We start from the raw sequence: 25,622 nt of genomic DNA on the forward strand, positions 1-25,622 counted from the left end.
GCACACATTAACAAATCCAGTCTTCATTCTAATTTTCTTTAATACAAATCTACTACAGTATACTCCTCTACACAATATTCTAAACCAGTAGATAACTTTCGAGTTGCTCTTACTAGTCGCACCTGCCTTCTTCGCCGCTTCCTGCCATGCTACTAGTTCAGATCTGAGCTCACTGCTAACTACTCTACCTCCAGATGGAAGGGGTAACGTCGTCTCACCCGACTACGCTGTAGGCTCACCAGCACCGGCATCAAGCGCTTGTAAGACGCTCTTTTCCTCTGTACTAAAGCCTAGTTCTAACTGCGAGACGTTCAGTAACCAGAACTCAAACGTCTAAACCGAAGACACGAGCGCCAATGACCCAGCAAACCATTGTACCAACAGCCACATCATCACGTCCAGCGGCAATTACCCCGTTTCATGAACAAGAGGCCTACTACTGCCCGTACAAGTTGGCCGGACTGCGCTGTGATCATCCAACTGGCACGTTTGAGACGTCACAGAAGCGATCGGATCACATCCACGGCAGGCACAAAAAGGACCCCAAAGGCCTAGCTAACCACCACCGGAGCCACGTCTTGGACGATAGGGAACCCTAAAAATGTTCGAAACGTTGCGAGCAGCATCGCACTAATCTCTACCTGCTGGCTGCCCACGAGGAAGCTTGTCGAGGCAGCATTTGTGAAGATCCAGTAGATATCCCGAGGTTCTTCATGCCATCGTCCGCAAGCACCCAGCCAGCCAGCATTATTGTATTATTGTATTAGGCAGGAGTTCCGACTACTGACCACCCCTGGCTTGATACGCGGGAAGAGAAACACTAAGAGAAGCTTTGCCCATAGGGGGCAATGCAGTGGTGAATTACTACGTGGCCTAGGCGGATCTCCCACTCAAGCAAAGCGTAGTACTATACGTACGATACAGTGTCGAATTGCGCGATGTACCAGCAGTATCGACCAAAGACAAATTATCGAAACTAAGCAAGACCGCTTCATCTGAAATAATGAGAACATTCAAACTGACAAGTGAACTGACGACTGCCATACAATCAGCGAACGAGTCGAACATCACGCCAGTATTACTGTCGGTCGGGCTGGATGGCTGGACGTGTCACGCAGGCAACGTCAACAGATAGCTAGAAGATAACCCCGATCTCCGCTTTCACCTCGTCCTTCGAATGCACAGCGTGGAATATAGGATGAGCAAGAAGTATGTCAAACGTCACGGCGACGTGTTCTGGGTGGGTTATGACTCCGATGATTGTAGAAGAGCTGCGAACGATGATGCGAGCGAAGACATCGCCGCCGCTAGAGAATTGATCCAGACATGGCGGGAGCTGCAGAGGCGCAGAAACAACGTTTTCAATAACTGCTCGGTTCGACGCTTTGTCTGGTCTAAGTTCCTGTTTCTCATGAGTAGGTTTGCTGACGACAAAGCTTGTTTCGTTTTTGTATCCTATGCCGCTGCCTGCATGTAGTAGCCTAGTGGCCAGATATCCTCAATGTTCGAAAGTCATGGATTCCATGTAGTCTCCACTACTACTTGTTTCTAGTTCGAGCGTACTCTGCATAGGCCAAAGCTTGGACATGAGCTTACGTTAAACTCGAGTTTTTCCCTTGCCACGAAGTGATCATGGTTCTCTAGTTCGTATCTGATGCGGGAAACAGCCGTCCTAGGAGGTTTTAACACACTATGCAATTACATCGTGTTCCGTGAAAGTTGATGTATACCTCCGGGTGGACTTTGTATGGTCTATGAGTGCTCCTGCCGCAATAACATGAACTCACTCCCTCATCAGTCTCCCGCCGCAAGCACGAATAAGTGCCTGCATAAGCGATCCCAAAAAAGCGCAAAGCCTCGTCACATCACCTCCACAACAGAGACCGACATAGCTCTCAACACTCCCATATCACCATGACCTCCATCTCGTCCGCACCGTTCTCCTTTGCTTCTCTACCCAACGACCGCTATCCTCGCGTCCTCGAAGCCCACATCGTCATTCACATACTCATGCTCAGCACCGCGGTTCTGCTCCTCATGCAACTCATCTCGCACACGGCAGCTGCTGAAGCAGTCGAAGACTATGGCGTACTGGATGGATGGAAGAAGCAACTCATGCAGCAATTCTTCGAAGGGCCGGAAGTGTTCAGCTGGGTCTTTGTATATTTGTTTGTGAGTTTGCGAAGGGACAGTCTGCTACGATAAGGGAGCACGGATCGGAACCGAGATGAGAGAAGCAGGAAAGATGGCAAGCGTCAGTTGCGGATGTTGACATGGGATAGGTACCGCTGGATGCGTTGCATGCATCCTTTTGTATCGGGTGGTATGCTGATCAGCTCCATCCGGTACGGAGGGAGAGAGATGTGGGCAGGAGGCGAAGAGCTACAAAAGCATGGTTGAAAGGGTTACGGCAGCGTCTTCTCACGTGGTGGCGCAAACACCTTGCACTTCGCCAAAGAAGAGGTAGAGAAGAAGAGGATACGCAAACGCCTGTAGACGACATCGAACGCCAACCATCCAGTCAAAACTCTACACGCCGCACATCATCCCACTGGATCAGCGACCCGGACAATCCGCCATCGTCATCTCCACGATCCCCGAGTCAGCACACATATCACCCCTTCCTCCACCCAGCCTACAAGCCTCTAGCTCACAACCTCCTCCTCGCCCTCTGGGACATCATCCTGCTCTTCGCTCTCGCATGCCACATGTACGTCTACGTCTCCAACATCAAGCCTGGCCTCGCTCTCTGCGGCAAATACCACTACCCTAAGTGGCATTTCAATCCCATTCTCGAGATACTCCCGTTGCAGCAGCGCTGCCTTCGCGTCAATTGGGGTATACACAGCGCGGGTGCGATATCAGCGACTGGCGCGACGTTGCTAGCGCTGTGGCATGTTTGCGCACTGGCGTGCAGGTTTTGGGGCGGTGTGGGCGAGGAATTGATTCGGAGGATGAAGGGTGGGAGGACAGGGAAGTGGAAGAACGAACTAAGGGGAAAGGGGGCGTGGGATGCTGGCGAAGACATTGGTATGGCGGATTGGCAGTATCCGCCGCGGGATGTGGATATTAGGTCCAGGAGTTCGATAAGGAGGAGTGTCAGGTCCGGGACACAGACCGATACACATACTGGCGAGGAAGGTGGCGAGAGGAGGGAAGGCACGCTTGGTCGTGAGGAGATGGGGGTTGGTATAACGCAAAGAAGAAAAACGAGGAAAGAGAAGAGTGATGAGAGTAGTGGTGGGGGTAAGGAGAGTACAGGAAGTATGTGGAGCTGGCAGACTGAGGGGTTCTTCGAGTGCCTGGCTTGAGCGGCAGTGCTGGATCATGGTAGGTGCCCAGGCTGGGCTTGTATACGGGAACTGGTTAAATCTCCTCTTTTGGATAATGATAATGAGAACTCCAAATCGTTTGTCAACTAAGTTGCTGGTAGGTATCGCTGAGATTGAGCTGTAATATGACGCCGTTAGCTGTAAGTCTACATCAACCGGTATCTCTTCTGCACCCAAAACGCCAAAGCATGCCGAACAACGCGCAAAGACTTCCACAACAGTGGTCCTCATAATCAATGCCCACAGCCACACTCCTCACCATGAACAACACCACTGTCACCTCTCTTCTTGTGGTCACCTCCGTAACTGGCCAGATGCGTCTGTCCATCCAGCCTCTGACCCTCCTCAGGTATCTTACCCATCCAGCTAACCTCCGTACCATTCACATCCAGCACCGTCAACCCCGTACCCTTCTCCCTCAGCTCCTTCGTGACGGCCTCAACATCCACATCCAGGTAATCCCTCAAAAAGTCTCCCACCTCGGTGTTCTCATGGTTACCCACCAGCGCCTTGGCAGCCTCGGGGTTAGAAGAGTAGATATTCACATCTGCGCCGCTGTGGCCGTGGGTCGACCAACCGGTCTGTGAACGACGGGAGACCATGTCTGCGTATTGGTACAACGCGGTGATGGGTTCGGCGACGAGGTCAGAAACTTCCTTGTCGGTGTAGTCGTAGATGCCGAGGCCGGATGTGATGGAACTGCGCACAAAATTGGCCTTGTCCTCGTCAGATGGGCCGGCCAGGAGGTACTTTGTGTATTCGAGGGCGAGGCGCTCGGCGGAGTGCGAGGCGTTTGCGAGGGGGGAGGGGTACCAGAGGTATTCGGGGTAGGAGGCGTGGAGTTCTGGTGGCTGTTTAGTGGTGGTCACGATGATAGGAGGGAGGAGTACGTACGACGGGCAACAGCGAGACCACCAGTTTCGTGGTCTGAGGTGGAGACCATGACTGTCTCTGTCTTCTCGTTCTTGATAAAGTCCAGTACGCTCGTAATGGTCCTGTCGTATGCGAGGACCTCGTGTACTTGAGCAGCGGGGTCGTTGTGGTGGCCTGCGTGGTCGATTCTTGACCCTTCGATCATGAGGAAGAAGCCCTTGTCGCTGTCCCTGGTCGCGTCGCTGAGCGCCTTCATGGCAGTCTCAGCCATCTCGTGTAGACTCGGGTAGATGTCGTTCTCGTTGCGACGATCAATCTCGTAGGGGATATCCGTGTCGGCGAAGAGTCCCAACATGGGCAGACTTAGCCCTGCTCCAGTCTTCAACATGTCAAAGCCGCCGCGGTCGTCGACGTATTTGTATCCGTTCTTCTTCGCCAGCTCCACGATATCCTTGTCGTCTGCGCGGCAGCTTGAGTCGACCGTCGAGTTGGGCAGGAAATGGCATCGCCCGCCTCCAAACATCAAGTCCACGACGCGCCCCAGCGGGTAGTCTCCGACCATCTGTTCTGCGATACGGTCCTCTTCCGATCGCATGTTGACGTGAGCCGCGAAGCATGCCGGTGTCGCATCTGTGATCCTCGTAGTGACAACGAGACCAGTCATGTATCCCGCCTTCTTGGCCGCTTCCAGCACCGTGCCGCATGGCTCGTGGTCGGGTGTTACGGAGATGGCCCCGTTGTAGCTCTTCTGCGCACACGAGAACGCAGTCGCACCTGCTGCCGAGTCGGTAATGAGAGAGGAAGAGGATCGAGTCCGCGACTGTCCGATAAGGTGCTGATCGATAACGAGCTGCTCACTCCAGGGTGCGCCGTTCTGGAACTGCATGAATGATCTTGTAAGCGACAGCGAGGTAGGTCCCATGCCGTCAGATACCATGAAGATCAAATTCCTCTTCCCGTTCGCATGTGAAGCCTTGGGGTCGGAACCGGCCCTTTGGAAGATGACGGCGAGCACGATGACAGCCGCTGTTGCGATGACAGCCCAGACAAATAGACCTATTTCTCTCCAGAACTTCCATGATCGGGGCCCGTCCTTCTCCAGATGTGCTGTTCGGCGGCCTGTGAGCAGGGCATCTTCTTCTGCTATGTCGCGCTCTCCGCTGATGTCCGAGGACGCGCGTGCAGAGAGCAGTGGGCGAGCGCCAGACATCTTCGCGGGTGGAGCGTGGTAGATGCTGTGGCGGGAAAAGTGGTGGTTGCAGGTGGACTAAAGGAGTGTCGGGGTATCTCAAGGGAACATGGCGCTGGGTGTCGAGTCAATCTGTCCGTCGGTCACTCACTCGGGAGGCCACGAGATGTCGCGCCGGCTGATCGACATTGGGGTGGAACACTGGCGGGGACGTGCGCCTCGACGCTAGGAATAGCATCATCTGAAAGCGAGGCATGACCGCTGTTGGGACACTGGCAGGATCCTTGCTGCTGCGAACTTTGTGAGATATTCAGATGTAAAGACGATGGTTTTGTTTTAATATGTACATGGGAACGATGTATCGCTGCACAGATAGATGGACCCTTAACCACTCTTCCACCCCCACCCAACAACTCCATCAAACCCCAGTTCCACTTCCCCATCTTCTCCAACCTCCTGCTGTACGATGCCTCTCATAGCACCGTTCAACTCCTCCATCAGGCCCTCTCGCTGACCCTGCCACCATGTGCTTCTCACATAATGCAGCGGAAACTGCATACTCCCTACGAAAACATCCGGCGTCCCAACGCGTACAGCCTCCTTTTGATTAGACGTCCCTACTCTTCCTAAGCCCGCTGCTTCAAATTGCTGTGTCAAGTAGGAACCGTCGGCCCAACGCCCGCAGAACTTTTCTCGCAGTTCCTCGCGCGAGGGCGAGTAAGGCTGTGGCGCGTTCATGAGAGCGACGCTGCGTGTGAGGAGATTGTCCCAAGACATGCTAGACCACGTCGCTACTGCCATGTATCCACCCGGGCGCAGCAGTGAATAAAGATGCGTGAGTGTTGATGCTGGGAGCATAAAAATGGCGAATGAGACGAATATGTGTGTGAATGACGCCTTGGGGAGAACTTGGGTCAAGTCCGTCTGGAGGAAGGCATTAGTATCAAATCGGTGCTGGAGCGCCCGCAGACACAAGTAACTCACATTGCCATCCACAGTCTTCGTATCCAATCCCATCCATCCCTGCGTCTCTCCTCGCGCTCTCAAATATTCCAACATAGGCGGACTGATGTCAGTGCCTAGCACTTTCAGCTGTCCCCACTTCTCTTTTGGTACCGTATCGTAGATCTCCTGCGCAACAACTCCTGTTCCACATGCGAAATCGAGAATACTGGCTTCAGCTCCGGATTCGAGATATGCAGCTATTCCCGACTGTTGGACGATGGTTTTGACATAAGGGCGAGTCGCTTTTTCGGCGTTCTTGTACTTTTGCGCGGCTTCGGCGTCGAGGAAACTTGCCATTGTATATCGAGAGGTGGAAGGATTCAGTGTAAATGAGTAGTGTGTCGAAATAGGGGTTAGATTTGGGTTGGTGTGCTGTATGTGATGAGACTGACATGGCGACTGGCATCTCCTATATATGTATGATGCTTCAGCACCGTCCGGCAGCACTACATTGCAAATCTTGCTGTTCGGGGTCAATGTGAATGAGCATATACGAGCGAGCGTATAGAAAACAAGTGTCCACAGTCGATGGATGTTGTGCTCATGTATGTCTCCGAGAGCGATTGTTGTGATTTCGGAGACTTTAGACCACAGACTAGCGGAACATTTAAACAACAGAAGTTAAACGCCCCGCGCATGTTTGCGACGCAGGGCGAGGGTATCGGAGCCGTATCACCCTCTAATTGAAATTTCAAAGGAGATTGATGATGAGAATTTGTTTGAATATAATGGGTATACCTTTTCGATCTTCCTTGTAAATGCTGACACACCAAACTCCGCGCTATGCTAATGGATTGAAACTCCTCATGTTTTTCTTCGAACGCCTGAACACTCTCACCTGAAGATCTGATAGCCTGATGTGTTTCGAAGCGTCTAAATTTCCTCGGATGAGGTCTCCAGCCATTGACCGAAGTAGACGCATGTCCTTGCTGAGATCTCACCCTCGTTCCCGCATAGATCGAAAACAGGGCAATTACCGCAAGGCGCATCCACAAAGCCGTTGTAGACCTTGGTGTCGGTGGCGCGTAAGACGGTGCGATAGTTTGTACCGGATATCTTCTCGAGCCGGTCGTCAAGAACCATCATCTCCAAGAGCTGCTCCATGTCGTCCTCCCTCACAGTCTTGCCACGCAGAACCTCCTTCGAGTTGAGCCAGTTGGCTACAGAGGCCGCTGTCGGGTATTGCGGGTTGTGTCGGTGAACGAGTTTGGATGTGTTTGGGTCTTTGGCGGGGTTGTAAGGCTTCACGGCTGGCGCTTCCTCGATGTCTCGCACGGCGCCCAGGACTTCGGCCTTTTTCTGAGCGATAGCAGCTGTCCTGTCGCCCATTGTGTCGTAGTCATTCCAATTGCCAGGCACCTTGATGCAGGTTTCGTTCTCTACATGCTGTGCAACGATGCCTGATATAGTCTCGATCAGCGCCATGTCGAAGTCCCCCTCTGACTGCCATGGTCCACCTGCGATGTCTTCTGATGGTTTCAAGTGCTTCAAGAGGTACATCTTCCGGTTTGGAAACTTGACGCTCATGACCGACTGCACCAAATCCTTCGACTCCAAGCTCTTGAGACATTTTGTGAGGGTCTGTTGTGTAACGTTTGTTTTGGCTCTGAGAGATTTGGACCAGATGCCGTCGGCTTGTACTGAGTCGATGTGGGAGTAGAGAAGTCGTTCGTCGGGTGTAAGGCGTCGCAGTCTGAGAACAGACGTCTGTCAGAAGAGTTCAAGATGTCATTTCCGCGAGAGTCTACACGTACTTGTCGGCTTCTTCCCTTGTCCTTAGTTTCCAGCACATTTCGCCCTCGAGGCTCATGAGCTTCAACAAATGGCGGTCACATAGCTCTTGCAAGAGCACTATCAGCTGAGCCACGGTATCTGCGACCTGCATGTTGGAGAGGTCGCGCTGGAAGAAGATCTGGCCCGCAGGCCGTTGCGCGCATCTGTCGTATAGAGCATCAGCGGGGCTGATAACTTCGGTCGCGGAGGTTTCAGCGGGCTCCTCTTTTGGCGCGGGCGACGGCGCTACTGCTGAAGCCATGGTATGTGATGTTGGACGAGAATGGTGTTATCGGTCGGGCATGCGGGTACCACGAGAAGTCGCGAGTGAGTTCAAGTCGCGACATGTGAATCACCAAAAGTTTTGAGTGGAGACCGCGGCGAACCACGCCCAATCACGTTTCTGTGGCGCAAGTACCCGCTCGAGGTCACCCACCATCTCAGGTTCACTTTTGGAAATCCCTTGTACTTGGATGACTGCATCAAAGCGAATCGGATAGCATGCACCTCGTAAACTATGGCAGCTACGCCTCCCATGGGCCATCATAGGTTCGGCGGCATCCTTTCGAGGCTTCCAATTTCCCCGCGGGACGCAAATGCGGGGAATGTCACACCGAACTTACGTCCTCGTCGCGTCGCCCACCCCAGACTTGCTCAGTGCGCCAACAAGCTGCTCCGTATCGAGGTGCATGTGAACAAGACACTGTCAGAGTTCCCGTGACGAGCTTTCCACCGTCCACTCTGCCGGTATTGACTATGCCATGGACTAACGTTGAGACGCTCGAGTGGCTTGGTCTGGCTCGAGATTCTATCGCAGCTGAAAGTAGACTGTACGAGTCCAGACCCCGCATGCGTGTCCCGCTAGATCAGCAGCGTAACCCGGTTAACGACTGTCGAAAGAAGACCGAACAGACTACCGCAGCGCGGGAAACGTTAGACGATCTTCTCTCTCGAGCATTCGACGATCCTGCAACCACAGATCGGGGACACGTCTTTGTACAGTGAGAATTATTTAATTGCTACACACAGAGATCTGCTGCGTTTCGACAACGTGTATATGTCGTAGTATCCATAACTGGCTGTCGGCAGGGATCCACAGGTTTCCTTCACCAGGGCAACAAGTCCACGGGACTCCCGGTTACCGTCATCCGGATACTGCCCCATCGGCCTCATCGAGAACACAACATTCAGCCTCTACCGAACACCCCCGACTCCGGGGCTTCCGCTGCTTAACGCCAGAGCACGTGGATTAGCTTGCGCGTAACATTCTGGTCCCATGAAGACGTTCGAAATACCAGTCGGTATACTAGAACTTGACCATATGTAGACAAAGTCGATCATTACTCCGAATTTCAGAAACGTGGCGCTGACATGACAGTGTTCCCCGGCTATCTGGAACCTGCCTTCACCACTTGGGCCAGCATGTCTCCACCTAATTCTGGGGTACCCCAGATTTCCACACATGATTCGTGAGCAATTTGTGCATGATAAAGATAACTCAGAGCCCAGTGTAGTCGCACAACTTTAGCCTCTGCGTTTGTTACGCACCCTTCCACAGAGGCAGTCAACGTCAGACCAACATTGACTCATCATGGCGGAAGAAAAGCAATATCGCGAAGAAGTGACCACAACCAACGAGAGCCTCACTCATCAGCACACCGCTAGCAGTCATGGCCTTCATCATGATCACGTCGCCCAAGAAGCCCTGGGTGGCCATACTGCCGATCTGGGCAAGTCGTACTTTACAAGCATCAACTTCATCGGCACTGTCGTGGCTACATGTCTAGCGCAAATTTCTGGGTATGTCCTAACGTCAATCACTGGACAAGAAAGTACTAAGAGTTCTCAGTTACCTGGGATGGGTTCTGCCTGCAAACACACTGAGTCTTATCAACGCGGCGATCGGACCGTCGCCGGACATCATCTGGGTCGGTATCTCCTGGACAGCTGGATTCGCCATCGGCTTCACACTCGTCGGTCGCCTGTCGGATATCTTCGGTCGTAGATGGTTTTTCATCTGCTCGTCAATACTTGGTCTCGTTGGAAATATCATTGGAGCAAGTGCACAGAGCATTAACATGCTGATTGTATGTTCTGGCACCTATAGCCTACGAATGATACTGACTGTTCTAGGCAACAAACTCCATCAACGGACTTGCTGCAGCGGGCCAACTTTCGTTCCACATCATTCTCGGCGAGCTCGTTCCAAATTCCCTTAGAGGTCCCGTGAACGCTTTCGTGCTCTCCACGTCAGTGCCATTCGCTGTTTTTGGTCCGCCAGTAGCACGATCACTATACCAGACTACCGAGCTGCAATGGAGGTGGTGCTATATTCTCGGATGCATTGTCAATGTACTGGCAATCGTTCTTTACTTCTTGTTCTACTTCCCACCAACATACGTAAGGACGCCCATTTCAGCCAATACAAACCCGACTAACAAACGCAGGAAATGCTTCACGTTGGCGGCAAATCGAAACTCAAGCAACTCAAGACCCTTGACTGGATGGGCATCTTCCTGTTCTCAACCGGTCTCGTCGTCTTTTTGATTGGTATGAACTGGGGCGGCTCCGCATACCCATGGAAGAGCGGGCACGTGCTGGGAGCACTATTTGCTGGCTTTGCCACTCTAGTCGCTTTCTGTTTCTGGGAGGCCTACGCCCCAGGACTGGAATATCCCCTCATCCCTCTACGACTGTTCAGGAACATTGAGTACGATGCCAATGTCGCCTGTGCTAGTCTGGCAGCCATTGTCTACTACGCAAACTCAATCATTTGGCCTACGATGGTCTCCTCGCTCTTTACCACAGACATTACCAAGATTGGATGGCTCTCGGTATGTCAATCGATACCCATAGCATCCTAAGAACCTGTAGCTAACAACCACAGTGCGCCGTTGGCGGTGGACTCCTCCTCGGCCAGATCCTCGGTGGAGCCGGTGTCCGCTACCTCCCACGAATGAAGATCCAAATGACCGTCGCAGCCGTCATAACCACTGCCTTCGTCGCCGCGGTCGCCGCCTCGGACGAAACAACCGAACAACGCACAACCGCCTTGCTCTTAATCGGCACCATCGCCGCAGGCTACATCGAGAACCTCACTCTATCCAGTACAGCCTACCTCTGGGATCCCGCTGACATCGGTCTGGTCACTGGTGTCATGGGCGCTATCCGAACGGGTCTCTCCGCTATTGCTACGAGCATGTACTCCTCCATCCTCGCTACCGAATCTGCAAAGTATATACCGCAAAAGGTCATGCCTGCTGCACTCGCTGCCGGTCTACCCGAAACGTCACTTCCTGCACTGTTCACTAGTATTACAGCGGGTGACTTCAGTGCTGTTCCTGGTATCTCGCCTGAGATTATTGCGGCAACGGGGCAGGCTGTGAAGAGTGCGTATGCACTTTCGTTCCGTACGGTGTATCTTTGCACACTTCCGTTTGGTGTATTGCTTATTATTGCTGCGGTGCTGTCGCCGAATGTCGAGCAGTATCTCACCGATGAGGTGGCGAGAAAGATGCATGGTAGGGGTGATGAGAAGGGCGATCAGACTGTTATGAAGGAGGTAGTTGACGCGTGAGTTGGGATCGTATTCAGCTTTACGGATAGCACAGAACATATCAGTCCATATCATTTCTTCATTGCGGTAACCAAAAACAAGTCCGCATCGCCTCCTTTGATGCAGACCTAACAATTCATACATACGCACTACTTCACCTCTTCTTGTTCCGCTTAGCCGCCCTCTTTTCACCTCGCACATCTTTCTTCAACCTAGCATCCACCATCTTGTACTTACCCTTGGTACCCTTGGGCCTAGTCTTGATACCCTTGTTACCACCCCTGGCCACAATAACACTGACCTTCTGTTTGGGCTTCTTCTTGGCAGCCCTCGACATCAAGCGTGCAATGCTCTGCGCCTTCTCCTTCTCTGTCATACCCTCCTCGTCTGCTAGAAGTGCAGACTTCTTCTTGAGCTTCTCCATGCGCTGGGCGGCCTTGAACTTCTTTCGGGCTTGCGCCTCGCGGACCTTCTTGATGGGTCGCGCGTTCAGGGCACGCAGTTTCTCCTTGATGGCTGAGGCTGCAGCGGCAGTGGTGGGACGTTGGAGTTTGGAGTGCTTGTTTTCGTCGTCGAGGAACCAGTCTGGTAGGCCGTCGACGTCGCGAAGGGAGTAGCGGTTGAAGGATTCGTCGAGGAGATCGTACTTTGTTTTCTGGCCTGTCGCCATCTGGTGAGCGAGGGTCATGGCCTCGGCGGTGATGATGTCAATGTCTGGCTTGCCGTTCTTCATGGGCATGCTGTCTTGCTCCCATTGATCTTCATCGCGCTTCACTTCTTCGATCTTGTCTTCGTCATCCGAGGATTCCTCGTCGAAGGCTGCTTGGGGTGAGGAGGTCTTGGTCGTCCTTATACTCAGTTCCTTCTCGGTTGCAGGCGCGGGCGTGGCAGACTCGTCCTTCATGTCGGTGTCGCCTTCAACGTCGATACCACTGTCGTCGTCTTCTTCTTCCAGATCATCGAGCCCGTCGATGCCCTTGAAGATGTCCTGGTCAAAGAACCGTGCTGCGCGCTTAGTGAGACCGGTCTTGGGCTGCTCTTCGTTGTCGAGGTCGGTGATCAGGTTCTTGGGGCCTTCCTCCTCGTCATCGCTCCAATCGCTGTCGGACTGTACAAGCTCCTCGTCGTCACTTTGTTCCTTGTCTTCGTCAGAGAAACCATTCCACTCTCCATCGTCGTCCTGTTTCCTCGCACGCTTTGCCCGGTACTTGGCGTCTCGCGCTGACCTCTGTTCAACGTATTCGCCGTACATGTTATCGAGGTCTCGTTCAAGACGATCCTCTTCGTCGTCAGTCTCCGGTTCCTCCTCTTCCTCCTCTGGCTGTTCGCGTTCAATGACTTGCGCCATCTTGCCCTTGGCGATCCTGTTGAGAGCACCGGCCTTGTCGACTGCCTTGAGAGCGAACATGGAATCCTCGCCAGTTGGTCCGGCCTGTTCCAGACCGATCTCAAAAGGTGTAGCCATGTTCATTTGTAGACGAGTAATCTCCTTTTGCTTCCGCTCGTTCTCAGCTCGGCGCTGCTTCTTTCTGGACTTGGAGTCCTTCTCTTTCAGTCGCTCCAGTTCCTCTTGGATCTGCATCTCCTCGTCCATTGACTCGATCTCAGCGACTTCATCGCCTTCCTGCGCTTCTTTAGCCTTGGCTTCCTCTTGAGCCTTCGTCTTCTTGGTTGCGAAACCGAAGATCTCGCGCACCCTAAGACGCCAGCGCAGAAGGCGCTTGAAGTCAGCACGACCCAAAACCTTTAGATCGGCACAGCAGTCCCTGATTTCCTTTGTTGTTTCCGGAAGCTTATCAATGGTTGCGACAGCGATGTCGCCGTTCGGCTTCTGTTCGAAGCTGAGCTTGTTCAAGCCGCCCAGCATAGCGATGGGATCGGTAGTTTGTATGAAGTCAGAGACAGGCACCTCTTTGAACTGTGTCCAGTCGCCCTCTTCGTAACCCTCACGCTTCCTCTTCTTGATTTCGGGCTTGAAAACCTTGGCTTCGTTGTTCGGGGTAGGGTCTGAGAGTTCGGCAAAGACACTGCGAGCGTCGAGGAATTTGGGATCGAGGTGCTTCGGGGCTTTGTAACCGCGGCAGACGACGAAGATTTCGGCAGAGACGTTTCGGGAGGACGGCGGCTTGGTTGCTTCGACCTTGGTGAATAGCTGGTTAAACACCCAGAGCAGTGAGTTGTAATCCTTTGATCTGAAAATCTTGGTGACAAACGTTCCTCCTTCAACCAAGAACTCGGTAGCCAGCTTCATGGATTGTAGAACGAGCTCTGCTTGCGTGAAAGCATCCTGCACCCAGGCAGTTCCGACGTTGGGCGCACCGTCGTGGAGGACTGTGTCGCACTTGAGATGCTTAAGATGTTGGCGCAACGTCGCTCGGCACTTATCCGTAGTAATATCACTCTGGAAAGTGATGCATCGCGGGATGGGCTTGATTGGGGCGAGATCGACACCGACGATGAGGGAATGCGCGGGCATAACCTGGGGGTTTTAGCATGCAGGCGCATGGTGTATAGAATAGCGACCTACCTCGGAAGCGACTTGACACCATGATCCGGGCGCAGCACAAAGATCAATCAAGACTTTGCTCTTCTCGAGGAAGTTGTACTTCTTGTTCAGTTGGATCAACTTGAAGGCGGCACGCGCACGATAGCCCTTCTCCTTGGCGAGCTTGTACCATTTGTCGAGACGACCTTTTCCGTGCTTTTGAGAATTAGTCACTATCACCAGTAGTAGTTCTGTATTTGCGCACCTTCTTTTGGATCGCCATTGCTGCGGTTCGGCGTCGTGGTACGGCGGGCAAAAGTTCGCGCTACAAAATTTGGGAAGCCCGATAATATCGCTGGGCGGTGGCAGAATCCACGCTATCAGGGTACGCTAATCCAGGACTAGTGCACGGGATTGGCCCACATGCGTCATTGCAGCCAGCACCGACGCGCCTGGTCCACCTCGGGATGAAGGTATGCTGCCAACTTCACGTGTCTTGCCCGTGCTGATGCTTGCTCCAGCGGTCGCATCGCCTTCTCAGCTCCTTCACCCTCCCTGCCGGAATGAACCCACGCAAGAAGTCCAAGCCAAACACCGAGGCTCCCTCCGACGCATCCACCAAGGCCCCAGCAGTCCCACAAGATGCAAGTACGACCGACACTACTCCCAGCAGTAGTGACATCCTGCCAGATGCACCCCCGGACCAGTCGGTAGCAGCCTCAACATCGTCACCTGGGGCCACAACACCGACAGCTTCCGGCACACAAACACCGAGAGGCAAGAGGTGGCTTTCAGGCACGGGCAGTTGGCGGTCGAAGGCGCCTGCGATAGTCAAGACCGCGAAGGAAAGCATCGGAGTCAGCGGGGGTGCGACAGGCGAACTACCCGACGAGGAAGCGAAGAAGCCGAGAGACGAGTCACCCAAGAAGTTTCTCACTAAGCGGAAGTCGAGCAAGGGCGATGCCATACCCGCCTCCATAACGCAGGTCAACGTATCCTCAGACGGCCTCCTCGACGAAGCTCCAAAGCCGAAGCCACAGCCACAAGACGTTGAAGAGACACCAGCGCGCCAAATTACCGAACCTCCATTGCCCCCCGAACCGCCAAAATCACAAGTGGATGCAGCTGCTAGCGCATGGGGATGGAAGTCTTGGTGGTCACGCCCTGACGGGTACGCGGACTCAGGCAAGGTCAAAAGCGAGGCACACTCAAGCGTTGACGAGGCTTCCACCACGCCACTCCCTGGACCGACGCCCTCAGAAGAGCCAGATGCGCAAACGAAGGGACTAGATGCTGGCCCTATCCAGCCCAATGCCGATCAGGTCCTAGATGCAGGTGGGAAGGATACGCCAACAGAGTCAGCATCTCGTCCAGATGCAGAGACGAAGGCTATAACATCTACAACTGCTAAAGTCCTGGCGAGAGCTGCATCTGGCTCATGGTTTTGGACGTGGAGTAGTGCGCAGAACGCACAAGCGAATCCACCTCCAGTCGAGCCTCCCACTGAGGATAACGGCTCAGCCAAAGTCGATATCGAACCCCAGACTCTCCCCGAAGCACCTGCCGAACCCGAACCTACCGTCCCTCAAGAGATACCAGCATCAACAGCCTCGGATGCGCCTATTGAAACTCTTCAGAAGAGCACTACGGGATCCTCAAAAACCTCGGCATGGGCGTTCTGGTATAGGGGAAAACCGGAAGACGAAAAGAAGCCAGGCGAGGCTGGACCACAGAAACATGTGGGCGAAGTGGCGGTGTTAGATACCCCTTCACAATCGAACCCAGAAGCAGCGCAGTTCAACGAGCAAGAGCAGCCCAAGACAGACACGGAGACGCCTAAAGAACCGCAACAGCCACCGAAAGATGAGCCAGTTACCAAGAAATCATTTGCATCCTTGCGAGGACGACCGAAGACCAAGCCTCCCTCTAAAGATACGCAAGCAGATACTCCCACGTCAAGTAAGCCCGCTACGCCGACGAAAGCCTCGCCAGTGCTCGAGCCTACGAAACCCGAGACGAAAGCTGAGACGAAATCCGAGAACAAACCCGAGACAGGACCTGCTGCTAAGCAAGCGCTGAAGCAGGCAGCGAAGGCCAAGCAAGGGCCGCCAAACCTCCTGCTGCCAGAATTCAGGACTACCTATCAAATGGTCCAGCAACCAAATTTCTGGAAGCAGATCCGTCGATACTTTCTCGGAGGCGAACCTGCGACGCCTCACCTACATATCAACCCGGCACCGCCGAAGATCAGGAAGGCTGTAGCGATTGGCGTACACGGCTTCTTTCCTGCACCCATCATCCAAAAGGTGCTAGGGCAACCAACGGGTACATCAATTCGCTTCGCGAATGCAGCGGCAGCAGCGATCAAGGATTGGACCGAAGCGCGGGGATACAGTCCAGAGATTGAGCAGATAGCGTTAGAAGGAGAGGGCTTCATTGCTGAGCGCGTCAACTCCCTGTGGAAATTGTTGCTCAACTGGATTGATCACCTGAAGCAAGCCGACTTCATCTTGGTCGCTTGTCATTCACAGGGTGTGCCGGTAGCTATGATGCTTGTCGCGAAGCTCATACAGTTTGGGTGTGTCAACGCAACGAGGATCGGAGTATGCGCCATGGCTGGTGTCAACATGGGCCCGTTCATTGAGTACAAGACGAAGTACTTTGGCCCTACTGCTGCCGAGTTGTTTGAGTTCTCCAACCCTAAGAGTCTTGTTAGCCAGATGTATCTCGCGGCTCTAGACGAAGTTCTTCGTTTCGGCGTGCGGATACTGTACGTTGGTAGTATCGACGACCAGCTGGTATCTCTCGAAGTACGCAGACTCTTCTCGAAAAGACCCTTTTGCACTCACTAACATATACCAGTCATCGACCTTCTCTACGCTCTCGCACCCTTACATATACCGCGCCGTCTTCGTCGATGGCCGCATCCATGCGCCCGACTTCCTAACCCACCTTGTTGGCTTCGCGCTGAAGCTACGCAATCTGGGTCTCCCCGATCACGGCCTCATTCGCGAACTCTCCCCCGCCCTCGCAGGCTCCCTATATGGCGGCGAAGGCCACTCTCGCGTATACGAAGACCCTGCCATCTATTCCCTAGCCGTCCAACACGTCCTTGAAACAACATCCCTACCGACACCGACAACGACTAAAGAGCGACCAAACACCGCGGGCAGTTTCCAGGGCATCAACATCCCCATCATTGGTGAGAAGCTCGCAAATAACAGTAAGAAGGAGGACGTATTCAAGCTCCGGGTGAATCACTACGAGCCATCTGCCACCACAACAAACCCGAACCCTTACTTCTTACCGTGGGCAATGAGAGGGTTGCTAGAAGAAGATTTCGTCAAAAAAGAACTTGGAGATGAGGTTGAGAAGTTGCTGGGCATGTTTGAGGCGTGGAAGCCAACTGGGAAACAGCTCAAAGATGTTAAGTTTAGACTCGAGGGAGTGCGAAGTAAGCTCTGAGCACCGGGAAAGACGGCAATGTTTAGTGTAACTGTATGAACATGCGGAAGTTATCTGGAATGGGTTGGCGTTCACGAGGCGCTTCAGTTCTGTGGCGGGAGATACCATACTATGGGCGTAGAACATATAGCGCATTGTCTTTATACGATTGGTTTGCAGATATGTGTATGACATCTAATCATGACCTTTCTCCACTTGCGAATGCATCGTCACGGGTGATCCACCGATTCCCTCCCCAAATGCTTCTTGACAGTGGATGTTTAGTTGTCGTCGTAGAAGATCTCCTTGTACCGATGTGTAGCATCTACAACAGCATTTGCGGCATTGAAGTCTGCTCTCACGTTAGCATGACTCCCGGTCTGTGAGGGATGGCACATACCAATGTTCGTCCCAAAGTCCGTAGCAGCTTGCACCTTGACATGTAGATTCTGGTCCACCTTGCCAATGATCTCTACTGCGTGACCGACGGCCAGGTGTGAATCCTAATTCGTTCATGTTAGCTTGTGACCGTCTTTTACTTCTTTGCATCAGTGTGCTTGGACAGTGCAAAAACGGAGACGAAATTACTCACCCTGTTCAGGATGACATCAACATTGCCTCCTGCATCAATGACTGCTGTCTCGCCGCGTAGTTGTACGACTTTGCCTAGCATGCGCACGATGCGGTGTTGGAAGTTTGACAGGTGTGGGGCGAGGATGCGGGGGGTTTGAGGGTGGTCCATTGTGAAGCTAGTTTTCGAAGGATCTTCTGCGGAGAAACTTTGAGAGCGCCGGGTATGGCTTCAATGTCCTGTGGTTCTGATGGGTGATTGTGGGTGGTAGGCGGGAACGGTGCTGCGTATTGAGGTGTAGTGTGGTCAGGACGGCAAGGTGGAGATGAAGGAAGGTTTGACGCGTCGCGTGCGTTAGCGTGGTGCGCTAGCACGTGATGGCGCTTGAGCTCCTGGCTGTTTCTCGTCTGGCGAGAGACGAAGCCTTTGTACTTGAGCTTTTCAGTCAGCGAACGCCGTCAACCCTGCCATCCGCGAATATCAATATGCTCGCTGAGATGATATTCGTAGACTTTTTACGCTGCCTTAACCGCGCGGAGTCGGTACGTTACTGCCGCCGATTGCCGCTCACAATAACATAGCAATGCGATTCCGCGAGACGCAGATCGTTGTCTTCGACTTCGGAATCGCTCCAAAGTCACGTAGAACCTGAGTTCGGTGACTTGTTGGCACCCCTACGTGTTCAGATCAGCTTGAACACTTGATCTATCGTTGTACCGCTTCATTTACCCTTTGGTAATAACCCAAAATACTATCACCTGTGCAGCCGTCTTAGTCATTAGCGAATTGGCGTGCTTGATAGCCAGTCCTACCTCTGGTGTAGACACTTTCAGGTTGATCAAATCCGAGTCTTCGAAACATGGCAATGCATACGGATAGTAGTATTAGAGTTTCTACGAAGACGTCTTTGGTGCGTTCATATCGAGCGGGCCGGACGGAATATGTGAAAAACAACAACGGGAAACATTTTCCTTCTTCACACATAACTGGAGGTTGCCTGTACAAGCAGCTTTTTTTCTGGGCATGAGCGAACCCACCCGCCTGCAAAACGATCCCGACAACAAGTATCGCTCTGGCCGGGCTATCGATGCTGCAGCTGGCGATGTAGATATCACTGCAGAGATTAAAGGAAGAGAATAACTCCGTCCTTAAGGGCATGAGAGCACACTTGAGGGAGCTGGTATTGACACGTGCAAAAGCCGAGTTCTACAGCGAGCAGCCAGCTGGAACGACGACGGTCAGCCCTTGGCAAGAGTCTCTCGACAAGATCAGGTTTAGGAAGTGAGCCCTAGTTTCAAGAACAGGACGGCAAGTTGATGATGGGTGTCTGAGACTGCCACGCTGCATTTTCTTCTTCCCTTCTGTCATGATGTTGTTCCCTTGGTACTCAACTAACACTATATGCTGCTTATCAGCTGGTGACGTTCATTGCATCGTCAGCTTGCTACGTCACCTGGCCACCTTTTCAATACCATCTTGTCTGTCCCATTATGTTTGACTAGCGCCATTTTAGCGGGCCTCTTGTTGCATATAAACTTCCTCCCCCATCTTCAAACCTCTTCTTCTTCTCTCCGTTCATGACGGCGAACTTGTGAGTTCGTCGACCGAATTTTCAAGCAGTTGGAAGTATTTCTGTGTTTGGCCTGAATATCCAAAATTGGATGGGTTTACGGATTATGTTCGCTGTATCTGCGTCTGGGGAGTCCAGGCGCATGAAGTTTACCCAGCTGTCTCTTGGAAATGTCTACGAGAAGCTCTTGGAAACGCATCATTGGTGATGCGGGATTACATGACATGAAAAGAAGAACGATTCGAGGCTATGACAGCAGATGCGTGATCGAGTCTCTCGGGGTATTTGCACACGTAAAGCATCTTTGGACGACCTCGACCGAAGTCTTACGACGAAGACAACATGGGCAGTGTATGTGGCCTCGGCATATCATGCATTTTTCGACGAACGGTGACAATGATTGTCCAGGACCACGTATGCGTCAATAATCTGTGTATTAGGGAAGATGCATCTCTGTTTCTAGTCCTCTAGCTTCTTCAACAAAGCCTTCATCTTCGCTAACAAATCCGGAATTCTGAACGGCTTCCCAACGACATCATCCATACCCGCTTCCTTTGCGTCATCCATCTGTCCTCCTCGAATGTTCGCCGTGACCGCGATGATTGGCACATGTCTCGTAATCTCTTTCCGTTGCTCCATCTCTCGTATCTTCCTGCAGCAGGTGAGGCCGTCCATCTCCGGCATTTCACAGTCCATGAGAACGATAGTGAGTGGTATGCCATCAGCGACGCAAAATCTCGTTCTCGCGAGCTGCTTCAATGCCCAGACGCCGTCGTCGGCAGTATGGGTGACGCAGCCAGCTTTCGTGAGCTGTTTCACAAGTACCTTTTGGTTGACTAGGTTGTCTTCAACGACAAGAACGTGCAGTCGATCGTCTTTCACTCCGTCTTTCTTGTCGTCCATGGGTTGGGGTATAACAGCTGGTACGGGGCTTTCAACTTCCTTAGTGGTGGTCGTTTGCGCGGTAGAGGTCTGAGTTACGGATGCGGTATTGATTTTGTGTGATGACGCTGCGTGTTCGGCCTCCAAAGCGTGCCTGACTGTGTCACGTGAGGTGGTAGGTTTGGGGGTAATCATGCGTTTGCATTTCAAGTAAAATCCGAAAGTACTGCCAACACCGGCTTGCGATGAGACACCAATTTGACCGCCGTGAAGTTCGGCAAGTTGACGTGAAATAAAGAGCCCGAGACCGCTACCGCCGTACTGCATGTGCGTTCGTGGTGACTTTATGTTGAGGGTTTTGTCAGCCTATTGTGGATAATGACGCGAAGTTGGTCTTTACTCACAGCTTGCGCAAATTTCTCAAAGAGCAGTGATATTTGTTGACGAGAGAGTCCACATCCGGTATCCTGGACGTTGAACCGAAGGTAAACGAACGAACCTGAACCCCAACCCTCGCTGTTTCCAAACTGATTCACGATTTGTCTTTGCGGAACAACTTATGGCAGAGGCATGGAGTTAGCGCTTCGCCTTCATGATTTCCAACTCATGCATCTTAATACGCACATTGAAATCCTTCTGGTACGCCAAAGTCTGGCGATTCCGCATGAGCACAGACGTGGACTTTGATCGAGCGAACTGGTGAATCCATTGTGAACTTGATAGCATTGGTGATAAGATTGATGATGATCTGTAGGAGTCGGCTTGGATCAAGAATGACCCAGTCAATATTGAGGTCTCGGATACTTTTATGCGGAACGAACTTGAAATCGATGTTCCTGGCTTGTACTTCAGGACGGAACCTTTTAGTGTAATGTTAGCCCAACTCCCGTATATATGCGGTTATAGGGCGCCAACATTGCCATGGACCGCTGTACAACGATGATGGGTTGCGCTGGAATAGGAGTGATCCGGAGAAGATTGGAGTCCAGCTTCGAGACCGTGAGAATATCGTCGACGATGGACTTTTGATGCTGGACACAAAGAGCTATGTTTTCAGCGGCCTCGATGCAGTCCTGGGCCATCTTTCGATCGCTACTGCATGAGAACTCATACTGCGTCAGAGTATCTTTGATGTCGTCGGCACATATAAGAATCGCAGAAAGCGGGTCTAGATATTGATAAATGCGTCAGTAGACGTTTTGGATGCAGTGTGTATAGGGAGGGGTATCGCTACTTCTCATCTCGTGCGACGTGATGTCGATGAATTCGTTCTGTTGACGCTTCGCCTCTTCTGCCTCTCGCAATCTTCGTTCTTGCAGGTCCTGCGCCCACTTCAAATGCGAAATGTCTGTGAGTGAGCCCATGATACTGATGAGTGCACCATCGGGGCTTAGCTCTGGCTGACTAGCTGATAGGACCCAATACTCGATTGGTATACCGTCGATGTCTTTGGGCTGCATTGTCGAATTGGCGAATTGTAGCTCACGACTTGCTGGCTTATGGTGAGTGATCATATCTGGATATTAAATTTCGTGATTAGCGCTTGCAACATGTGATTGGCATGACAATATCGCGTACAGTTCCACATGTCTTGTGCGACTTGTTTACTCTCGCCCACCATCATGTCGATACTCCAAGGGAGTTTGGCTCCTGTAGATGAGACACCTGTCATCTCGTAGTATTTCTCGTTCGCCTCCAATAAAAGTCCACCAGGGTTGAATAGAAACATGCCCATGGGCGATAGCTCGGTCATTCGTCGCATTCGTCCGGTCTGGAGTTGGAGCTGTCGAGACATCTGTTCTCTTTGCAGAGTAGCCATCTCTGCGACTTCTTTGCTTTGCCGCACTTCACCTTCGAAAAGTAGTACTGACGCCAACGATGTGGCGATCTGTCTATTGAGCATGGCCATGAAAGACCTGTACTCATGATCATATGCTCTTCGTGGATTGATACCTAACAGTAATAAGGCACACACTTTGTCTGCATTCGTTGGTCTTAGAGGTAGAACCATTGCCTCTCTACAAGGATCTTTGTAGCCGCGCCATTCGATGATGTCTAACAGTGGTTGTGGAAGCGTGCGGTCTTTGATGCTCAGCATGCTGGGCTCCAGGGTCTGCGTAGCTTCTCGAAAGGCGGGCGTTAAGATGCCGTCATGGTTCTTGAAGCTGAATTTATCGGGTGACACTGCATGCCCTCTCGGCACGCCGATAGATCCTTCGAAGACGCATGACTTGACAGACGTTGGCGTTGCATCTGAATGCGAGGAGCCACTCTCAATGTCATCCGCCTCGGTAACGGTATATAAGAGCGCAAAGGGTACGTCGTATTCGTTGTGATTCAGGCCTTCCAGCACTCTTATCCAGAATTCTTCTACGACGAGGATAGATGCGCGGTCAGCGTCAGTCTCACTTGAAGATCGTGCATGTACACTTACTAACCGTACGTGTGGCGTTCATACACTCCCCTAGATATCGCAATAACCACATTCTTCTACTGCTGATTGACTCAACTGTGGTATCAAAGGCGTTGAGATAGACTACAATTCGCATCTCAGTCAGTAGTTCCAATATCTGCAACTCAGGCCCACTCGGTTTCGCTACGGTGAGCGGTACATCAACGCTTCGCACTGTTACTTACACCCCAAGACGCGCTCAGTACCACCAAAGACTGGAACCTATCATCATGTGAGTGGTGTGTACTCACTGTGCGAATCGAGGGTTCCAATACTGACAAAAGACCAAGTAAAGAAAGACTCTTCCATGTAGCCGTAACGCATGATGGGTAGCGGCTGGTTGTGGTTCAGCTGCGCATGACCCGTTCGGGCACATTCGCGAATTACCGGACCAACTGCATGCCACATTTCACCGAAGGGGCCCGAGAAACCTGTTCCCATCAAAGCTGGATGTTTGTCGCCGGTCACGTCGTCTCGGTAAGCCTCATTGTAGAGCATGGTCAAGTCCTCGCCCCAAAAGACAGAAGATGGGTGTGGATTGCGCATGACCAAACAGATGATCTCTCGGAACTGGATCGACCATCTATTCATAGCTCCCAATGGTGTATTTGCCCAGTCGATGCCCCTTATAAACTGTAAATGATCTGAGAGAACACCTCTGGGGTGCGGTACTGTCCAGTCGGGTACAGACGAGTCAGGTGTGGATAACGTGATAGCTGAGATACTCGAGGAGCCGTTTTTGTCAAGGTCCTGGCCGAGGGAAACAGACGGGAATTTGGGTTGTTGAACATTTTCAATGATCTCTCGCGTCGGTATCGCCTCTGCAGAAGCTAAACTCTTCGCTGCGTCGACGGTGAGATCGCTGTGTCCATCTTTCTCGAGTTGCGGTGCTGATGCACACAGCGGGCCCCCTTCAGGGACATCTTCATTCCGGAAAAGCTTGTGTGCGCTGATTAGTCGCCAATTTGGATAAATCGAGACACCAAACCATAACAAGCTCTCGAACTCAATGGTGATGGGAAATATATCCCGGGAGTCGTTGAATCTGCTGATGATTGTCGCCCATATTCGAAACTCGTCATGTGTTGCTCCCCCATCCGCGGAATCGCGTTTGCTGGACGCGGTGCCAATTACCTTCTCCAATAGTTGATGTTGCTCTCGGAGTGCCGCATTACAAATAATCGGTCGTATCGGATTTCGGCATCCCTTCGAATATTCGTCCATGTTGAGCACGAAGGTGGGTCTGTCATCGAGATCCAATAGCTGCGGAAGGGTGCATATGTTGAGGACGTCAAGAGCCTCATCTTGCCGTTGGGCCTGATGTAGGGTAGAAGGAGCTGTAGGCAGCGGTAACTGAAAGAACGAGCTGCTCATTAGGGTCCAGGTAGAAGATAGTGTCGACCGTGCACGATGATAAAGCAAAGTACATTAGGGATAGGAAGGGCGTGCGTTCGTAGGGTCAATGTGCGGCGTGCAACGTGAAAGGTCGCGATGAGTCTGTGCCTGGGCCATAGAAGACGCTTTGAGCGTAGTAGCCACGGTTCCTGTGGACGTGACTACCAACACTGCGACGATCAGAGAATGATTGGCAGGCACATTATGATTAGCATGTCTCCGATACATCGCATACTGCTTGAAGACATTGTCTTCCGTCGCGCCGTTCTCCGGCGCGCTGATTCATAGCTTCTTCAAGCCGGTAGGCATCATTCAGATAGCATCGCGACAGACTTATACAAAGTGTAAAAAAAAAAACGACATCAATCGCATACGCGCGATAGAAACGCATAGGGCGAGCGCAGTGTCGTCTAGAAGATAAAGCGCTCCAGGGCTGGCATTGACGTCGCATGTGTCCTGGAACGACTGTGGATCAAGCTAGTTGATAATGACGTCACACGTCTTTAGCACCTACACGGAATGATGTGCGCAGCGCAGAACGTGGATGCAGATTGCTGTGTTCCACGATCCACAAACGACCACCATTTCTGCTGCCTTGGCTGATGGTTCCTGTGAGCTGACATGGAATGAACCCGCAGAAATGGCCACACAGACAGCTCATGAGATAAACTCTCGCTGTGGCATCGTTAGTATACACATCTAGACAAGCCGAGGGAACTCGGTCACCCTCCACGGCTCCTACGACTCCGAGCAGTTTGTCAAATCAATCACCACGGAACGCGCAGAGGTGAGGGGGAAAGAGAGAAAACAAGAGAGTCGAGACCAGATGCTTGGATCTGTCGCGGGGTAGAGGTGATAGTATGCGGTTCAGTAAGTTCCCAGATGTTGACGCAGTAGTAGTGCTACTAGCTACGCATTAGCTGGGACTAGAAGTCTTGAAAAGAACAGCAAGCTTCTCGTTGTTGTGTAAAACGCTAGCATACGCCTTAAACGTATTTTTGGTGGTCAGGAACCGAGCGGAGAGATTGTGCGGGCTGGAAAAGAAGAAGCACGGGAATTATTTCCGCAAGACGGACCGGGTGTTTGGGCCGCGCT

At 52.3% G+C, this 25,622-nt stretch overlaps 10 protein-coding genes across 10 annotated transcripts; 3 read left to right on the forward strand and 7 right to left on the reverse strand.

Moving 5' to 3' along the window:
* Positions 1-222: 222 nt before the first annotated feature.
* BKA58DRAFT_416785 (uncharacterized protein) lies at positions 223-1,634 on the reverse strand (the record flags this gene model as incomplete). Its single annotated transcript, XM_046172606.1, has 5 exons — positions 223-300; positions 561-709; positions 918-1,101; positions 1,166-1,463; positions 1,597-1,634. The coding sequence occupies 5 exons, from the start codon at positions 1,632-1,634 to the stop codon at positions 223-225; spliced, it is 747 nt and encodes a 248-aa protein (XP_046031806.1).
* A 280-nt stretch (positions 1,635-1,914) lies between these two features.
* On the forward strand, positions 1,915-3,360 carry BKA58DRAFT_464822 (uncharacterized protein; the record flags this gene model as incomplete). Its single annotated transcript, XM_046174938.1, has 2 exons — positions 1,915-2,172; positions 2,283-3,360. The coding sequence occupies 2 exons, from the start codon at positions 1,915-1,917 to the stop codon at positions 3,309-3,311; spliced, it is 1,287 nt and encodes a 428-aa protein (XP_046031807.1). The 3' UTR covers positions 3,312-3,360.
* Positions 3,361-3,565: 205 nt separating this feature from the next.
* Positions 3,566-5,415, reverse strand: BKA58DRAFT_397156 (alkaline phosphatase; the record flags this gene model as incomplete). Its single annotated transcript, XM_046171406.1, has 2 exons — positions 3,566-4,176; positions 4,227-5,415. 2 exons carry the CDS (start codon positions 5,413-5,415, stop codon positions 3,566-3,568), a joined length of 1,800 nt encoding a protein of 599 aa, XP_046031808.1.
* A 363-nt stretch (positions 5,416-5,778) lies between these two features.
* BKA58DRAFT_397157 (S-adenosyl-L-methionine-dependent methyltransferase) lies at positions 5,779-6,696 on the reverse strand (the record flags this gene model as incomplete). The annotated part of the gene is made up of 2 exons (XM_046171407.1): positions 5,779-6,318; positions 6,379-6,696. 2 exons carry the CDS (start codon positions 6,694-6,696, stop codon positions 5,779-5,781), a joined length of 858 nt encoding a protein of 285 aa, XP_046031809.1.
* A 347-nt stretch (positions 6,697-7,043) lies between these two features.
* Positions 7,044-8,510, reverse strand: BKA58DRAFT_374139 (DNA-directed rna polymerase III subunit). Its single transcript, XM_046169295.1, has 2 exons — positions 8,154-8,510; positions 7,044-8,092 (listed from the first exon to the last, which is right to left on the reverse strand). Exons 1-2 carry the CDS (start codon positions 8,432-8,434, stop codon positions 7,273-7,275), a joined length of 1,101 nt encoding a protein of 366 aa, XP_046031810.1. The 5' UTR covers positions 8,435-8,510; the 3' UTR covers positions 7,044-7,272.
* Positions 8,511-9,498: 988 nt separating this feature from the next.
* Positions 9,499-11,749, forward strand: BKA58DRAFT_352197 (fungal trichothecene efflux pump; the record flags this gene model as incomplete). Its single annotated transcript, XM_046168563.1, has 5 exons — positions 9,499-9,972; positions 10,022-10,259; positions 10,306-10,572; positions 10,620-11,006; positions 11,060-11,749. The coding sequence occupies exons 1-5, from the start codon at positions 9,764-9,766 to the stop codon at positions 11,747-11,749; spliced, it is 1,791 nt and encodes a 596-aa protein (XP_046031811.1). The 5' UTR covers positions 9,499-9,763.
* Positions 11,736-14,532, reverse strand: BKA58DRAFT_352200 (AdoMet-dependent rRNA methyltransferase spb-1). The gene is made up of 3 exons (XM_046168564.1): positions 14,479-14,532; positions 14,256-14,429; positions 11,736-14,207 (listed from the first exon to the last, which is right to left on the reverse strand). Exons 1-3 carry the CDS (start codon positions 14,494-14,496, stop codon positions 11,883-11,885), a joined length of 2,517 nt encoding a protein of 838 aa, XP_046031812.1. The 5' UTR covers positions 14,497-14,532; the 3' UTR covers positions 11,736-11,882.
* A 131-nt stretch (positions 14,533-14,663) lies between these two features.
* Positions 14,664-17,813, forward strand: BKA58DRAFT_464828 (uncharacterized protein). Its single transcript, XM_046174939.1, has 2 exons — positions 14,664-17,023; positions 17,076-17,813. The coding sequence occupies exons 1-2, from the start codon at positions 14,777-14,779 to the stop codon at positions 17,676-17,678; spliced, it is 2,850 nt and encodes a 949-aa protein (XP_046031813.1). The 5' UTR covers positions 14,664-14,776; the 3' UTR covers positions 17,679-17,813.
* On the reverse strand, positions 17,814-18,631 carry BKA58DRAFT_374145 (replication factor A protein 3). Its single transcript, XM_046169296.1, has 3 exons — positions 18,250-18,631; positions 18,058-18,160; positions 17,814-18,009 (listed from the first exon to the last, which is right to left on the reverse strand). The coding sequence occupies exons 1-3, from the start codon at positions 18,397-18,399 to the stop codon at positions 17,939-17,941; spliced, it is 324 nt and encodes a 107-aa protein (XP_046031814.1). The 5' UTR covers positions 18,400-18,631; the 3' UTR covers positions 17,814-17,938.
* Positions 18,632-20,233: 1,602 nt separating this feature from the next.
* BKA58DRAFT_352205 (uncharacterized protein) lies at positions 20,234-24,542 on the reverse strand. The gene is made up of 9 exons (XM_046168565.1): positions 23,412-24,542; positions 23,318-23,354; positions 23,115-23,216; positions 22,259-23,050; positions 21,915-22,196; positions 21,596-21,848; positions 21,305-21,540; positions 21,085-21,236; positions 20,234-21,022 (listed from the first exon to the last, which is right to left on the reverse strand). Exons 1-9 carry the CDS (start codon positions 24,504-24,506, stop codon positions 20,258-20,260), a joined length of 3,714 nt encoding a protein of 1,237 aa, XP_046031815.1. The 5' UTR covers positions 24,507-24,542; the 3' UTR covers positions 20,234-20,257.
* Between the last annotated feature and the right edge of the window lie 1,080 nt (positions 24,543-25,622).

Source organism: Alternaria rosae (genome assembly GCF_020736505.1).
Source record: "Alternaria rosae strain MPI-PUGE-AT-0040 chromosome Unknown BKA58scaffold_1, whole genome shotgun sequence".
NCBI lineage: Eukaryota > Fungi > Ascomycota > Dothideomycetes > Pleosporales > Pleosporaceae > Alternaria > Alternaria rosae.